This window comes from Zalophus californianus, chromosome 5, assembly GCF_009762305.2.
Source record: "Zalophus californianus isolate mZalCal1 chromosome 5, mZalCal1.pri.v2, whole genome shotgun sequence".
Lineage (NCBI taxonomy): Eukaryota > Metazoa > Chordata > Mammalia > Carnivora > Otariidae > Zalophus > Zalophus californianus.
Window position 1 is genome coordinate 79322140 of NC_045599.1, and position 18977 is coordinate 79341116.

An 18977-nucleotide genomic window follows, 5' to 3' on the forward strand; every position below is an offset into this window, starting at 1 on the left:
AGCAGTCATTAATGTGCACAGGAGTACCCTCCTGCAGCTATACACTCAACTCCAGCAAAGAGGGAACAGGCAAAAAAAAAAAAAAAAAAAAAAAGCACAACTCCCAGTTTCTCCCTGGAAGAGTCCAAACCACCTCTTTCTTACCTACTGCCTGAAGGTCTAGCTTCCAATCAGCCTAAATCTAGATATTGACTGTTATTCTCCCTTTTGGGACACTGAGAGATCTAGCACATATTCAATAGGACCCGCTAAGAACAAAGAAGGTAGTTTGGACAATCACAAAAGTTTGAGAGACAACCAAGAGCCCAAGCTCGGCTGAATGATAGGTTTCATCTAATTATAATTATAGGTAAGGTTATAGTTATAGATAAGATTTATCTGGTTAATATAGATATTAAAAATAAATATAGCTATAAGAATTTGTTAATGGATACAAAGGGTAAAAAGACATAAATTGTGACATCAAAACATAAAATGTAGGATGAGAGTAAAAAAATTGAGCTTTAGTATGTGTTCAAGTTTAAGCTGTTATCAGCTTAACAATGATCATTAAAAATATATTTTATGTAAACCTCATGGTAACCAGAAACCAAAAACCTATAGTAGACACACAAGAGATATAGAGAAAGGAATCTGAGCATACCACTGCAGAAAATCATCAAACCACAGAAGGAAAGCAAGAGAAGACAAAAGGAAACAGGAACTACAGAACAGTCAGTAAACAATTAACAAAATGGCAGTAAGTACATACCTATCTTTTCATTTTACTTTACTTTACTTCAAATTACTCTAAATATAATGGATGAAATTCTCCAATCAAAAGACATAGAATGACTGAATGGATAAAACAAAACAAAACCGATATATATACTGCCTACTGAGACCTTCAGATGTAAGGACACTCACAGACTGAAAGTAAAGAGATGAAAAACGATTCCATGCAAATGGAAGCCAAAAAAATGCTGGGAGAGATCAAAAACTGTAATAAGAGACAAATATCATTTTATAATGAAAAAGAATCAATGCAGTAAGAGAATATAACATTTGCAAATATTTATTTATCCAACAGAGGAACATCTAAATATATAAAGCAAATTTTAGCAGACCTAAAAGGAAAAACAGACAGCAATACAATAATAGTAGGGGACTTAAACACCCTACTTTCAACTAGGATAGATCATCCAGACAGAAAATTGGTAAAGAAACACTGGACTTAAACTACACATTGGATCAGATGGACCTACAAACATTTACACAATATTGCATCCACAGCAGAATATTCTTCTCAAGAACATATGGAACATTCTCCAGAATAGATAATACAGTAGGCCACAAAACAAGTCTTACTACATTTAAGAAGAGCAGAATCCTATCAAGCATCTTTTTCAACAATAGTATGGAACTAGAAATCAATTTCAAGAAGAAAACTGGAAAATTCACAAATATGTGGAGATTTAAAAACATGCTACTGAACAACCAATGGATCAAAGAAGAAACCAAAAGATAAATTTTAAAAATACCTTGAGATAAATAAAAGTAGAAATGTAACATACCAAAACCTATGGGATGCAGCAAAAGAAACTCTGAGTGAAGTTCACAGCGATAAAAGCCTACATTAAGAAAAAAAGAAAGATCTCAAATAAACAACTTAACTTTACACTTCAAGGAACTAGGAAAAAAACAAACTAAGTCCAAAGTTAGTAGAAGGAAGGAAATGACAAAGATCAGAACAGAAATAAATGAAATAAAGACTAATAAAACAATAAAAAATATCTATGAAACCAAAAGCTGGTTTTTTGAAAAGATAAATGAAATAGATAAACTTTCAGCTAGACTTGCCAAGAAAAAAAAAAGAGGACTTAAACATATGAAATTATGAATGAAAGAGGAGACATCACAAATGACACAACACAAATATAAAAGATCATAGGAGATGACTATGAACAATTACATGCCAACTAATTGTTCTTTCTTGCTTTCATCTTTCCCTCTTTTTTTTTTTTGGCCTACTCTGGTTTTAATTATTTTATGAGATTCTATTTTCTCTCATCTGTTAGAATAGCAATTATACTTTTTATTTTTATTTTTAAAGATTTATTTATTTGAGAGAGAGCGAGAGCACACGTGCATGAGGAGGAAGAGCAGAGGGAGAGAGAGAACCCTCAAGCAGACTGCCTGCCAAACACAGAGCCCAACAGGAGGCTCAATCCTAGGACCCCAAGATCATGACCTGCGCCAAAATCAAGTCAGATGCTCAGCCGACTGAGCTGCCCAGCTGTACCAGCAATTAATTATATTTCTTAAAAATGTTTTAGGAATTTCCCTAGAATTCCCAGTATACAAGTAAGTTAAGTCTACTTTCAAATAACACTATACCACTTCATGAGTAGTGAAGGTACCTTATAAGAGAATATTCCCAATTCCTCCTTCCTCTTTTATAAGATTTTTGTCATCCATTTCACTATCCATAAACACTTAACATCTTATCACCATGATTATTTTGAACACAAGTCCTCAATTACACCAATTAAAAATAAAAATGAAATATATCTTAATTTACTCATTTTCTGGTGTTCTTTGATTCTTTATATAAACTCTAATTTCTGACTCATGTCATTTTTCTTTTTTCCAAAGAACTTCTTTAAACATTTCTTGCAAAGTAAGTTACTTGCAAAGCATGTTTCTTCATTCCTTTAGGTGGACTCAAATTTCTGATTCATACCATCTTTCTTTTTTCTGAAGAACTTCCTTAAACATTTCTGGCAAAGCAGGTTTACAATTCCCATATTTTTTGTTTATCTGAGAATATCTTCATTTCTACTTCATTTTTGAAGGACAGTTTCATTGCACATAGCATTCTAGGTTAATGGTTTTTTTTCAGTCCTTTAAACATTTCATTCCATTCTCTTCTTGTTTGTATGATAAGTCTGAGATAAATAATCCTCAATCCTCTATCAGTGAGGTTTTGTTTCTTCTGGCTTCTTTCAGGATTTTGTCACTGTTTCCTGATTCTACAGGTTGAATATAATATGCCTAGTTGTAACTTTTTTTCTCCTTCTTGGTGTTCTCTGAGCTTCCTGGATCTGTGGCTTGGTGTTTATTAATTCTGGAAAATTCTCAGCCATTATTACTCACCTCTTCTGTTCCTTTCACTCCTTCTGTCGTATGTGTTGTACATTTGTTATACCTTTGTAATTGCTGCACAGTTCTTGGATATTCTGTTCGTTTTCTTTTCATCTTTTTCTCTGTATTTTTCAGTTTGAGAAGTTTCTATTGACATATCTTCACAGTCATTGATACTTTCCTCTGTTCTCACCAGTCTACTAATGGACCCATGAAAGGGATTCTTCATTTCACTTACAGTTTTTGTTTTCTGAAATTTACTTCTGATTTTTTCTTAGAATTTCTATTTCTATTACATTACCTAGTTTTGCTTTTGTGTTGCCCACTTTTTCCCATTAGAGCCCTTAGCATATTAATCATAGCTATTTTATGTTCCCAGTCTGATCATTGCCAAACCTGTGCCATATCTGAGTCTGGGTCTGATGCGTGCTGTGTTTTTTCAGTTTGCGTGTTCTCTTGCCCTTAGAATAGCTTGTGTGTGTTGAAAGTCAGACGTTATGTATCATGTTAACAAAAACAGAGGTAAATAGGCCGTTTAGTATGAGGTTTTTGTGTTTATCTGTCTAGGACTTAGGCTGTGTCTACAGTGTGCTGTAGCTGTAGGTGACAAAGGCCTCAGTTTCCCATGGTATCCTTGTTCTGTCTTCCTGGTTGTCTTTGGGTTTCCCTGGAATCTTTTTACTAAATAGAGCGTGCCTTGCACCTCTCTCAGCTGCACTTCTCTGTTACAACCCTCGGTATCTATTGGTGTGGTGGTAAGATATTGTTGGGGGAAATCATTCTATAATCTTACAATTAAATCTTAGATTTTGTGTCTCTTTCCACCCCAGTGCACCCGAGTCTCTAAGCTGTGACCTTCAGAAGTTTTTCTTAGCTTTTTTTCTCCCTTCCCTTATGTTAGACAGGAAGGTTGGAGAAGGACTGACTTGTCTGATTGTCCTCCTTTTTAAAGTTTGGCAGGGGAAACTCTGGTAAAGCGGTTTCTGACAGGGTAGGCTTCTGTTGCAGACAGCGGACTTCTCTTGGGCATATTTCAAATGGTTGTTTTCCCTCTCCTTCTGCCCAAAACACAAGAGGATTTTTCTCTCAGTTTCCACTGTGAGAACCTGGTAGAGCACCTGGATGTTTAGTCATGAAAGTGTGTGGGGTCCTCCTACAACTGGGTCCCCAGGAGATTTTAACTCTCAAGTTATTCCGTATTCCACCTCCAGCAATTAGTCAAGTGCCATTTAATATTCAATTCCAATGGCTTCTGCTCCCAGTAAACTACAATTCTATTTGCCTATCTCTTCACTTTTGGTGGCAGCAGTTTGCCCAGTCTGCCCTCTGCTGTTGATTTTTTTATTTGTTCAACCCTTCTCTTAATGTGAGGATGGGAGTGATGACTTACAAGCTCTTTACATACTGGAGTAGAAACCGTAAGTCCTATTGTTCTTTATTGTTTTTCATGACACTTACTAATATAAAAACCATCTTAGTGTGCAGACCATACAAAGACAAGAAATACAGATACCTAAACTATATGGATATATACTTACTTTTCTACTTCAAGTTGATATTTTACCACAATATTTAAAATGTGTAAGTCTTATAAACACAGAGGTCCTTTTCTTCTCCCCCTTTATAATTGTCATATGTATAATATCTACAACCTTTGAAAAACTACACCAGACAATGTTATACTTCTCTTTCAATAGTTATATATATTTTAAACTTAAGATGAAAAATTAGTCTACTTACTAGTCTATTTATCATTTCTTTTACTCTTCCTTTATCCTTCAAGTTTTCCTCTAGGAGTATTTTGCTTCAGACTGAAAAAATTCTTAATAATTTCTTCTAGAGCTAATAACAAATTTTATGAGTCATCCTTCACCCGAGAATACCTTTACTTCATTCTCATTCTTGAAGGGTATTTTCACTGGATAATGATTTATGAGTCGACAGTTTTGGTTTTGTTTTTTGTTTTTTTTTTTGTTTTGTTTGTTTTTGTCTTTCAGGATTCTAAAGATATCGTTTTACTCTCTTCTGAACCCATGGTTTCTGAAGAGAAATTCATAGTCATTTGTATTATTGCTCTTATCAGTATTGTTTTAACACTCTTATTTGATAATGATGATATCTGGATCCCCTGTGGTCTGTCCTATTGTCGGTTTTTTCTCATAATTTTTGGTATTATCTTTTTTTTAGAGTGTTGGTTTTTTCTGCTGCCAGTTAGAGGGCTGGATGACCAAATTAATCCATTAGAGACCAAATTAACTCCTGGCTAGGCTCCAGTACTTCTGGAAGGCCCTCACTCTTAGGTCGTAGACTTACAGAGATATCAGAGAACATGTAGTGTTCATCACAGTTCCTCTCCCCAGGGTATTCTAAACTCACTCTTATCTACAGAGTTTCACAGTACTGCTAGACTTTTCCTCTACTTTTTATGAGATTCCTGCTTGATTTCAGCCTCTTACATTCATAGTTCAACAAATGTACCGAGTGAAAACCCAACAGAGTGTTGTCTCATTTTTCTCTCTCTCTCTTTTCTCTGATATCCTGCCCAGCCCTATTTTTGTCTCTTTAGGTTGATGCATCTGTCACAAATATGTGCTGATTTCTTGTCATCTAACTAGATGCTTTCTACCCAGACCTTTGCCAAAATTCTCAGCTTCTTGACAATGTCGAGAATTAGCAAATATCTCTAAAGTGTCCAACTGCAAAAAGTTCCTTCTCTTCTTAAGGGTCTGCCTTATTCCAGAATTTTGGGCTTTGGGAATTTCTATTTGCCTAAACAATCCACTGATGCCTTGAGATAAATTTTTTAAACTTGATTCAGTTTTTTATAGTTGTTCTCAGTGGGAGCATTGATCTGCCACAAGCTACTCCATTGTAGGTAGAAGTGCAACTCTTATTTTTTACTTATTTTACTTGCGCAGTCCTTAGGTTTTCTATTCAAATTCTGTTCCCCTGTGTTTAGTATCAATCTCTGCCAAGTTCTTTGAATTTTCACATGTTTAGCTTAAAGGAGACGTTACTTATACATACTTCCAGATGTACTTCAGTTCTATTCTTTGACGTCTATAAAAAGGCAGATATACCAATTCAGGAACACAAGGTAAGCCTTCGTATAGACAGTACTGTCTTAGTTGTTAGCCACTTTAATACAGAATATTATTTCTTGGTTCTGAATCATTTCAATGCCTTTTTTTCTTTAATACTTTATGCATAAGCAGCCATGTCACAAGCTACCATCATGGTATTTCTGTCCTTAATATGAAAGATGAAAGTACGCATTATATTTATTTTACATGTTGAATAATTCCAAGAATGGTATAAACTTATAGGGTTACTAGAAAATTAGTAACTGACTGAGAAATACATTGTTGGTTCGAATGTAAAAATCCAATATACAAAATAATATTTACCCGTCATAATCTTCATTGATCCCAGCAAGTGGTACTGGATCACAGTGTACAAAAATTACAAACCCAAAGAATATAAGTGATATAACAGATGTAACCATTATAAATCTCATAAGGGCTTTACAAGACATGTGTAACGTGGAAACAATGACACCTCCCAGAAGCTGGCCAAGTCCACCTCCTGGAAGCAAAACAAATCCTAAAAGAAAGGAGGAGGAGGAGAAAACAGTTAAAAAAAATAGTCAGCTGAAGATAGTACAGAAAATTCATACATTGCTGCAATCCCCCTGCTCTAAACATACAGCAAACATAGATTTAAATAAAAAGACAGTGAAAATTTAAAGGCATGATAAACATCTCAACAAACCTGAAACTTAAGAGAAGTACAAATTTGGGAGTAGGGCTAAAGCTATAGGCCTAATGGAATGATGGAGAAGTTTTGTTCCTATGTGGTAATGGCATCTAAGATAAACCCAGAACTTAATCCATTCAAAACAGAAGATGAGAACCGTCTTATTCAGAGCATAGTTGCCTGGATCTATACTTTACAGCAAGAGACATGCCCACGACAAGAGTGCAGAAACAGAGATTCATTACCAAAAATTAAACTAAGTCACCCACTGGTTCTGTGAATGGGTGTGCAATATCAACAATCTCACAACAAAGTGGGATTTCAGAATAGTCATTATGAGAAATAGTTTTCTTTTCAATCAAGCATAAAGGATTAGATAAAGGCAAGCAGGAGAAAGAAGAGGAAACATAATTAGAAAGTACCCAGTCATATGAAAGTAGCACATTAAATGCATACATTGATGTAATCTCCTTTGCTCCAAACATAAAGAAGTGGCAGATTTAGATAGAAATATACAAGAGAAATATGAGGCAAAAAAAAAGTCCCATTAACATCAGATTAAATTTATATCATTGAGGGTCTGTGGGAGACTTGTAAATAAGTAATTTTAGAATGCTCAAAAAAATAAATGAAAGTTTAACTTCCAAAAAAAGAAATAAAATAAAAAGATAAAGGAATTAAATAAGAGCAGATGAATAAAAAAATAATAAACCTGGACATTTAAAAATATAATTGCTAAAAGAAAAACTGAAGTCCCAGGCCAGAGACATTTGAAAAGTTAATAAATTGGAAAAGAGAATTGTGTAAATCATGCAGTATGCAATAAAAAAAAAGAGAGAGTGAAAGGAGAATAACCAAGAAAAGTAGTTAAAAGACAATGAGTACAGTGGAGAAATATGATAAACATTACCCAGTTGAACAAGGTCAAATTCAAAAGTAGTAAGCCATGGTGATAGTATGCGCCCTTGATATGATTTGAAGAAAATGCCACTTTACTTCTGTAATCCTCCCTCTAAAACCCATAACTCCTGTCTAATCACGGTGGGGGGGAGCGGGAATCAGACAATTCCCAATTAAAGAAAATTCTAAAAATACCTGACCAGCACTCCTCAAAACTGTCAAGGTCATAAAAAACAATGGAAGATTTAGAAGCTGTCAAACTCAATAGAAACCTAAGAGATATGACAACTAAATATAATGTATCCTGAATGAGATCCTGGGATAGAAAAAAAAAAAAAGGACCTTATGTAAAAGCAAAGGAAATAAGAATAAAATATTGACTTTAGTTAGTATTGATATTGGTTCATTAATTATAACAAAACTACCACACTAATGTAAGATGTTAATAAAAGGGGAAACCAGGTATGCAGTGTATGGGAGCTGTCTGTACTATCTTCAAATTTTTTCTGTAAATTTAAAATTAATCAGAAAGTAACTCTAAGAAAAACACAGTGGGAACAGAATAAGAGGCACTACAAAATGTTTTACAGCACTTGTGAGAAGTATAATGAAATAAATTCCAGAAAAATAATACATGAAATATTGAAACTGAGAATGAGAAATTTCCATCATTAAAAAAAAATTAGTTCTGGGAATAAAAGAACACTCCAACTACAGAGAAGGATTAAGAATAAATAATTGAATCTATCCTAAGACATACAGAAATAAGGTAAGAAAACTTCATATCATCAAAAATAAAGAAAAATTGTAAAATCTGCCAAATGGCATCTTACTTGCAAAAGAATGATAATTTAGCTAATTCATAAAATGATAAAATTAATAATCTAGACTAGACAAGAATACATGCACTCACTCTTGAAGAGTAGGGCTAGTGAACTAACAGTGGGTAGTTGAAATCTCCTGAACAAAACAAAGGGGATAAAATGAAAAAAAAAAAAAAATGAGTCCATTGAGAGAAGACAGGATAGTAGGGGGGAAAAGAAGCAAATTGAAGGGTAATAAACGAAGAAATGTAAGTAAGAAGTTAAAAGTTACTTAAAAATGTCAGAATCCACAATAATGGTAAATGGATAAAGCTTAACTATTAAAAAGATTATCAAATTGGGTATTTTTTAAAGGAAAGTCTGAAAATAAAGTACTAAAAAAAATGTGCCATGAAATGTAGTTCATAAACAGGTATATACCTAATGACATTGTATAAAATAAATTATGTTAAAATTGCCCAGGAAATTAAAAATCCATAAGCAAAGTATTTTGACTCTGCTTTCTCATAAACAGAGACTTAGCTTACAACATTACTAAAGATATGGAAAGTATTATTCGATGTGAACAGTTATTTAAAAAGAGAAACAAAACCATATATTTAAAAATAAAAATCTTTTCTCAATAAGACATGACTTAAATAAAAATATAATGAGAATCATGATTAAAAAACACTTAGAACAGAAAAATAATGAAAATTACAACTAAATGTATGAGATACTACTAAGGAAAATCTATAAATAATTGTACCACCAAGATAAGGTTGTTATAAGAAATACATGAGTCAATATTTAATTGCTTAGAAAAGTGTCTGGGCACAAAGTAAACATATGAATGTTTGAAAAAAGGTAGACATTCACAAACAAATTCATTAAAAAGCAAAACCAGTACAAATAAATAGAGTGGGGGCAATATTTATCAAGAAAATTGTGGCAATTGGAACTGAATCAGGAGACTTCAGAGGGTGAGAAGTAAGCCTGAAGGTAAGGAAGTTGAGAAGAGGCAAACCACATTTTACCCCAGAATCTCAGAAATGAAGGGCAATAGGTACCACTAAAAGCAGGAGTGAGATAAAGGTAAAAACAAGGGGAATGGATGGCAATCTATATAAAATGTTTGAGCTCCGAGTCTATCCCCATCCCTGTGCCATATAACTGACCCAGGAAAAGGCCCTTGGTTTATTCAGCTTGAACCCAACAACTACAGATTTCAGAAAACCACAAACATTTGTGAGCAAAAACAGAGAACCTAACTCAGGTAGGAAAATATTGGCTGTCAGGCTATTGCCCTAGGCAATAAGAAAACAGTGGGCACAGGGAGTTCAACAATTAAATGGCTAGCTCTTTGAAGGCTACACCAAAAGGAAACAAAACAGTTGAAAATCCAACCAATGCACAGAACTTCCAATCAACTTTTTATGTAAAGATTTCATTGGTGTACAGAAAAGTACACAAATCACATTTGTACATACTGATGACTTTTCAAAGTAACTGTTCCTATGAATCTACCACCCAGATCAAAAATCCAACATTGCCAGAAGATCAAAGGCTCTTTCATGCACTTATAGGATTTTATAAAATATGGATCATAAAGTATGTATATATTAAGGCTTTTTTTGTTTTGTATGATGTTTGAAAAATTCACCCACGTTTTTATATATGACAATAGATGATGCCTTCTCATTGCTGAATAGCATTCTAGAATACACACACACCACAACTTACTCACTGTGATATTGTGAATTGTGGTGCAACTTTAAAAATTCATGTACATGTCCTTTTGTAAACATTTGCACTTCCTCTAGGTATATTCTTAAAAGAGGATGTAACATGGAGTGGAATTCCTGAACGAGAATATGTATATGTTCAGATTTTCATGATACTGTTAAACAGATTCATAAAATGGTTAAACCAATTTACACTTTCACCAGTAGGGGATGAAATGCTACCACTCCACGTCCATGGGTGGCTGAGCAACCCAGGTGCCCCTATTTTTACATATGCTAGACATAAATTCTTTGTAGAATATTTCTATTGAAAAGATTGTCTGCCTTGGGGCGCCCTGGTGGCTCAGTCATTAAGCGCCTGCCTTCAGCTCGGGTCATGATCCCAGAGTCCTGGGATCGAGCCCCGCATCAGGGTCCCTGCTCCGCGGGAAGCCTGCTTCTCCCTCTCCCATTCCCCCTGCTTGTGTTCCCTCTCTCACTGTGTCTCTCTCTGTCGAATAAATAAAATCTTAAAAAAAAAAAAGATTGCCCTCATTTTTACTCTTTATGCTGACATTTGATGAACAGAAGTTCTTAAATTTTAATGTAATACCATTTATTTTTTCCTTTATGGTTATGTGGTTTCTGTCCTATGTAAAAAAATCTGTCTTCCTTCACTAAGGCCATCAAATATTTTCCTATGTTTTATTCTAAAAAGCTTTATAATTTTACCATTCGCATTTAGATCTACAATATATCTAGAATTAGTAGTTGGGTACATAGTAAGGTAGAGGTCAAGATTTACCTTTTTCATAAGGATATCTAATTGACTCAATATCACCAATATCTAATTGACCCAACTATTTGTTTTAAAGCTACATTGTTGAGGGCATGCCCACGTATAATTGTTTTATCTACCTCACTGCCTGATTCTGCTGTCATTGTAAATGATCTCTTCATAACAAGTAATGCCTCTTGCTTTGAAGAATACAATACTTAAAATTACTATACTTATACCATCTTTTGTTCTGGTTAGCATTCACAGAGAACTTTTTCTATCCTTTGACTTTCAACCTTTTCATGTCCTCATATTTTAGGAGTGCCTCTTGCAAGTAACATACTAGAGTGTGTGCTCAATCTGATAATCTTTATGTATATGTAATAAAATTACTATCATATTTATTGGGCAGCAATTCTCCATGTATCTCATGTTTCTGCATATCTAGCCAGCAGAATCACTGACTGGTTTTTGTTCTATCTCTTCAAGGATATTTGTATAGTGAACAAACAACCTTGGATAATAGAGATAGTGTTCTCCTCAAGAACAGACGGCAAGTTTGCTTACAGTTTTGTAAAACAGAGATTGTGTCTTTCCTGGAACTAAGAGAAGATACATTTCCTGTCCAGTGTAATAAAGATAATGTCTTCTACTGGATCAAAAGGTAAGATTTATGCTGACATTTGATGAACAGAAGTTCTTAAATTTCAGATCAGACAATTTTTCAATAGAAATACGCTACATAGAATTTATCTTTAGACAGTTGATTACTGTCTATTATAAGATTTATGTTCCCCCAGAGTTGTGCCCACATTCACTACCTAACTTGCTTACACTGTGCCCTGGACCCTCAGATTTTGATGGATCCACCCTTCCCAGTCACATTTACCTCAGTCCCAGTGCTGCAGAAGTCTTCCCCCAGAAGACTGTTGCAACCTTGCCAACACCAAACCTCCCAACTCACATGTTTTAAGGGCCTCAGTGGCAGCAGCAGCAGGAGTGGGCCCTGTGGGAGCCTGAGGTGTACCTCGTTAAAACTGTGTGCCCCACCCCAGCTGGGGACTCAATACTGCCCACAACAGGTAAAGAGAGCCTTTTCAGTTGAAAGGACTGAAGGAAAAAGCAGCCAGGACACAAGAGCTGGGCACAAGCAACATACATAGGAGACACCCCTGAAGTATCAGGTTCTGGTGAACAGAGGATTCTGCACTGCAGAGCACTACAGGGCCTCTTCTTCATAAGGCCATACTTTCAAAGGTAGGAGACATAGCTGACCTCCCTAACAAAGAGATACAGACACAGAGGGTTAGACAAAATGAGGAGACAGAGGAATGCATCCCAAATGAAATAACAGGACAAAAAAAAAAAAAAAAAACAGCAAGAGATCTAAGTGAAACAGATCTAAGTAGTATGCCTGATGGAGAATTCACAGTAATGATCATAAGGATACTCACTGGACTTAAGAAAAGAGTGGAGAGTATCAATGAGACCCTTAAAAAGGAGATAGAAAACACAAAAAAGAACCAATCAGAGACCAAGAACACAACAAATGAAATTAAAAATACACTAGATGGAATAAATAGCAGGCTACAGGAAGTGGAGGAACAAATTAGAGATTTGGAGAACAGAGTAATGGGAATAAATCAAGCTGAGCAGGTGAGGGGAAAAATTATGCAAAATGAGAATAGACTTACGGTACTCAGTGACTCCATCAAGCATAATAACATTCACATTATAGTGATCCCAGAAGAAGAAAGAATAGTTGAATATTCCCTAATCTGGGGAAGGAATCAGTTATCCAGATCCAGGAGACACGGACATCTCCCAACAAAATCAACCCAAGATGTCCACATCAAGACACACAGTAACTGAAAAGGAAAGAAGCAGTGATAAAGAGAGAATTTTAAAAGCAGTAAGAGACAAGAAGACAGTTACATACAAGGAAAACACCATAAGGCTATCAGCAGATTTCTCAGCAGAAATTTTGCAGGCCAGAAGAAAATCTACAGCCAAGAATATTCTATCCAGCAAGGCTAACATTGAGAATAGAAGGAGAGATAGAGTTTCCCATACAAACAACAGCTAAAAGAGTTCATAACCACTAAACTAGCCCTACAAGTAATGTTAAAGGGGACTCTGTGAGGGAAAAAAAATAAGTAAGAGTAAGAAAAATAGGAAGTGTAAAAAGCAGTGAAAATAAGTGTATCTGTAAAAAATCAGTCAAGGAACTCACAAAATAAAAGGACATAAACTATGACACCATATCCTAAAAACATAGGGGGAGGGGTGAAAAGTAAAGAATAGGCTCAAACTTAAGTGACCATCAACTTAATATAGATTGCTATATGAAGAAGATGCTATATACAAACCTAATGGTAGCCACAAATCAAAAACCACTAATATGCAAAAATAAAGAGAAAATAATCCAAGTATATCATTGGAAATAATAAATAAATTCAGTAAAGTCACAGGACACAAAATCAATCTATAGAAATCTGTTGCATTTCTATACAATAATAACAAAGCAGCAGAAAGAGAAATTAAGAAAATAATGCCATTTACAATTGCATCAAAAATAATAAAATACCTAGGAATAAACTTAAACAAAGAGGTAAAAGACCTGTACTCTGAAAACTGTAAAACACTAATTTAAGAAATTGAAGATGGCACAAGGAAATGGAAAAACATACCATGTTTATGGATTGGAAGAACAAATATTGTTAAAATGTCTATACTACCAAAAGCAATCTACAAATTTAATGCAATCCCTGTCAAAATACCAATCGTATTTTTCACAGAGCTAGAACAAATAATCCTAAAATTTGTATGTCACCACAAAAGATCCCAAATAGCCAAAGCAAACTTAAAAAAGAAAAGGAAAGCTGGAGGCATCACAATTCCTGACTTCAAGGTATATTACAAAGTTTTACATAAACAGTGATACTGGCACAAAAACAGATACAGAGATCAACAGAAGAGAATAGAAAACCCAGAAATAAACCCAAAACTACATAGTCAATTAATCTTCAACAAAGCACCAAAGAATATGCAATAGGGAAAAAGACAGTCTTTTCAACAAATGGTGTTGGGAAAACTGGACATTGACATGCAAAAAATGAAACTGGGCCACTTTCTTACACTGTACAAAAATAACCTCAAAATGGATTAAGGACCTAAATGTGAGGTCTGAAACCATAAAAAATCCCAGGTCTGCCCCACTGTAACAACTATTATTACAACTCATACTGGTTAGACAGAGGATTCCTCTTGATTTCAAACAACAGTTATAGAGGTGTACAACTATAATGCATGAGAAAAGAGGGAAATTTAAAACCACTATGGACAGAAACCAGTGAATCAATAAGTTGATCTGATTTGGTTTGTTGATGAGACAGCAGAATGCACATTTATTTGTTAATGTAAATTGGTCATAACTGGGCTGTCTGAGGGCCTAGTTCCTCCTACAGTCTGTTATGCTAACCTTGGATCCATTCTAAGACAAAAGTAAAATGTCTCAGAGTTGTTTTGCTATAATATTGTGACCTTCTCAGGAAGATTTCCCTAAGAAAGACATTTTCTTGGGGCGCCTGGGTGGCTTAGTTGTTAAGCGTCTGCCTTTGGCTCAGGTCATGATCCCAGGGTCCTGGGACTGAGCCCCGCATTGGGCTCCCTGCTCGGCAGGAAGACTGCTTCTCCCTCTCCCACTGCTTGTGTTCCCTCTCTCGCTGTGTCTCTCTCTGTCAAATAAATAAAATCTTTAAAAAAAAAAAAAGACATTTTCCTGTGTAAAACCATAGATGAGGCACTGAATAGAATTTGGACCAAACTGCCTCACAAAAGGTGATAAAATGACCTTGTGGGTGAGGCTTTGGACAACTTCAACGTACTTTTGTTGTGGCTTCAATATACTAATGCTGTGGCTTTCAATTGTATATTAAATTCCAAAATGTATAATTGGTAATTATACTTAAAAACTTGTAATACATATGCTCCTGAACTCCAAAAGTAAAGATGAAATGCATAAATTGAAATACCCAGGGGCGCCTGAGTGGCTCAGTCATTAAGCATCTGCCTTTGGCTCAGGTCATGATCCTACAGTCCTGGAATTGAGCCCTGCGTCAGGTTCCCTGCTCAACAGGAAGCCTGCTTCTCCCTCTCCCACTCCCCCTGCTTGTGTTCCCTCTCTCACTGTCTCTGTGTCAAATAAATAAATAAAATCTTTAAAAAAAAAAAAAAAGAAGAGGGCAATATCCAAACCTGTGTCCCTGTCTCCTCTTTTATGGTCCAACAGAAATAACATAGACTCCTGGGAGGAGAAAGGAAAATCCCAGCCTTGATTATGGACTTAAAGGAAGCAGGGGTAGTAAGAGAATAAGAATTGTGCAATAACCCAATTCAACAGGCCTTATGCCCAGTGAAAACAGTTATCAGGGAATTGAGATTTATAGCAGATTAACCACCAATTAAATTTAGTTATTGCTTCTATGTCCCTTGAAGTCCCAGACATTGTGAAGTAACTAAATTTATGGCACACATGAATGGCACTTGAGATGCTGTCTTGGATATTGCCAAAATCTTCTTTGGTATCCTATTAGCAACCAAAGACAAAGACCAATTCTCATTCATGCTGCAAGTCCACAAATATACATTTGAAGTATTTCCTAAACTCCCCTGACATTTACTACTACTAGGGCGTAGATCAGGATTTATTGTGAGTACCATTACCCACTGATGCCAAAAGCTTTCAATGATAAATATTCAGTTGGTTGGAGGGTCAGAAGTCTCAGACTCAAAGGCTCTGACTTTGGTGTAACCACACCTTCATCAGCAAAGATGACTGATAAAGCCCAACAAAATCCAGAAGACTGCCCACCAAAATCCAGAAGCCTGCTCATCAAGTTTTGGGGGAACTATGCAGACAGATTCACAATGCTCAACCCCTCTGGAAATTAAGGACAAATTGTTGTCCCTCTTCCCCCTGACCAAGAGGCCGCGTAGCATCAGTTTGGACTCTGAGATTACAGACAGTAGATGACTCATATAGATATTCGGTTTTAGTGGTCTTTGTGATTAGCTAACCCACAATGGGTGTAATCCAGATCTACATTTGAAGCTAAGCAACAGGCTATGGCATACTTCCTGCTTTGAGGCAGCACACACCTAATGACCCATTTGAGCTACAAGTCTCTATAACTGATGATTTTGTGTACTGGAGCATTCTGGAAGAGGGAGCCAGCCTCCATTCAGAAGCATCCCTTGGGGTTTGGACTCACTGACTCCCTAAAAAGCTAGTTTTGAAAAACAACTCTTAGCTTACTACTGGCCTTTGTCAAAACTGAAGCCCTGACCCAAAGGAGGCTTTGTGACACTGCGGACTGATATTCTCACTTTGGGATACACCAAATCCCATTCACAACTATCTGACAAGCCTTACTTGTCAAGTGAAAATGGTATATTCAGGCCATAGGGATATTCATAAGAGATCTTCAAGTGTTTAAAGAAACACCATTAGTAGATCAAATAGCCCACCAAAGACTGTGGAAATCTTTCTCAGAGGAGCTTCCTGGAGGGATTATTGACACATTTATGTGCACCCTGAAGGCAGTTATCACTATAATAAGAGTAATACACTCAGAAAAGGTGGTACAAAATTTGTTCCTGACTTTAGTTGAAATAATCAGTGACACCACACCTCTTCCTCAGAAAGCATTCTGATCAGCCTCTGCCACTGATCAGCACTATTTCAGATAGAATTGCCCAAAACTTCATCCTTGTAGGCCAAGGTAGAATATATGCAATTGCTAATACTTCCTGTTATATCTGGATTAATAATTCAGGCTAAGTAAAAAGGTTAATACAGAAACTTAAGGAGAAAGCCATCTTGCTTTCTAAGGTAGACCATGAGGGCCAAGGTATTTATTTAGCTGGTTGGGTACAAGACGTTGCCAGCATGGTTGACGCCAATACTGCATGTGGCCTTACCCTGTTGCTTGGAGTTTTGCTGATATTATCCTTTAATTAAACACTGTAATTAGGGGCGCCTGGATGGTTCAGTCATTAAGCGTCTGCCTTCAGCTCACATCATGATCTCAGCGTCCTGGGATCCAGCCCTGCATCGGGCTCCCTGCTCAGCGGGAATTCTGCTTCTCCCTCTCCTACTCCCCCTGCTTGTGTTCCCTCTCTGTGTCTCTGTCAGATAAATAAATAAAATCTAAAAAATAAATAAATAAATAAACACTATAATTAAACAAATTGAATGAATTTAGCCTCAATCTCTTGGTTAGATTTATCAGAATGGCAAACAACATGGTGGACTCATGGAAAAACATTGTCATTATGGCCCTTAAAACTGCCATATTTTTTTACTTTGGACTATTTGCAGTCTGACAATGGTGTGCCCTGTTTCATAAAGTTTGCTCCATAATAGGTTGATGGCCAAAATTTTTGCATATCTCAACATTTGTTTTTTATTTGTCCCACATGTTTTATGTTATTTCCTTCCTTTCTTGTTTTTTAAAATTATTAACCAAAATTTTCAAATTAATATATTCTTTTACTATTTTTTTTACTATTACTGGTTACCCTAAAAGTTACTGCATGCATCCTTGACTTTTTACAACATAAAATAAGTGATAATATTTACAACTTTCCCATTAATGCCAGAACCTTAAAACATTTAATAATAATTGCTACCTGTTTTGGAGAGCCAATTCTTAGTATCTAGTAAAACTGAAGAGATGCACAATAGCAATTCACTTTTAATGTCTAAACCTAGACCAACTTTTACAAATGTATGCAAGTAGACAGGTATGAGCCTATTCATTATGGCATTGTTTGGAAGAGTGAAAAGTTAGAGGCAACTTCATGTCCATTAGTATGATAATAGACAAATAAACAGTGGTATATTCATAAAATAGAATTCCATAGCATTAAATAGATAGATAATAACATGAATCTGATGGATATAATTTCAGATGAAAGTAGCAGAAGAATATAAACAAAATGATATGTGAATTTTAGAAACAGATTACTCAGGCCTACAAACAGCAAAAATACACAAACATGTTTGGGAAGAATGCACTCTAACTTTAGAATAGTGGCTCTCCATAAAGGGAAAGGAAGAGAGGTAGGACAGGGAGCAGAGCAGAAGTCAAAAACAAGATGAATCCAAGAAAGTGCACACCACGACATAATAATTAAAATGTCAAAAATTAACAATAAAGAATCAAAAGCAGCAAGAAAAAGCAACTAATGACATACAAGGGGAACCCTGTAAGGCTATTTGCTGATTTTTCAGCAGAAAATTTGCAGGCCAGAAGGGAGTAGCATAAATATTCAAAGTGTTGAAAGAAAAAACTACAACCAAAAATACTCTACCCAGAAAGATTATCATCCAGAATTGATGACAAGAAAAATAATTTCCCAGAAGTTATGAATTCATCACCACCAAACTAGCCTTATAAGAAATGTTAAAAGGACTTCTTTAGTGAAAAATAAAAAGCCATAACTAGAAGTAAGGAATTATGAAAGGAAAAATTTCACTGGTAAAAGCAAATATATAGCAAAACTAGTAGATCACTTACAAAGTTGTATGAAGGTTAAAGGACAAAAAATTAGTTAAGGGTTTCATAAAATTTAAAAATGCAAAAGCATATATATATATAAAGCATGGAGGGTAGAGAGTAAAAATATAGAGCTTTTAAAATGTGTTCAAACCAAAGTAATCATCAACCAAACACTGACTGTCGCATACTTAGGATGTTAATATAAACCTCATGGTAACCACAAACCAAAAACCTATAATGACATATAAAAGACAAAGTGAAAGCAATACAAACATAACACTAAAGAAAGTCATCAATTACAAAAGAAAGAAACAGAGAATTACAAAAA

The 18977-nt window shown here is 35.4% G+C and overlaps 1 protein-coding gene across 4 annotated transcripts in view; it reads right to left on the reverse strand.

Annotated features, from left to right (window-relative positions):
• Nucleotides 1–18977, reverse strand: part of SLCO6A1 (solute carrier organic anion transporter family member 6A1) — a 110853-nt gene that overhangs the window by 55825 nt on the left and 36051 nt on the right. For all 4 annotated transcript variants that reach the window (XR_003522151.1, XM_027606062.1, XM_027606060.1 and 1 more), the window contains one exon: nt 6531–6726. Coding sequence is in view for 3 of the 4 variants with exons in the window: in XM_027606062.1 (XP_027461863.1) it covers nt 6531–6726 (196 nt within the window). In the remaining variant the exon portion in view is untranslated. The remainder of the gene's footprint in view (nt 1–6530; nt 6727–18977) is intronic.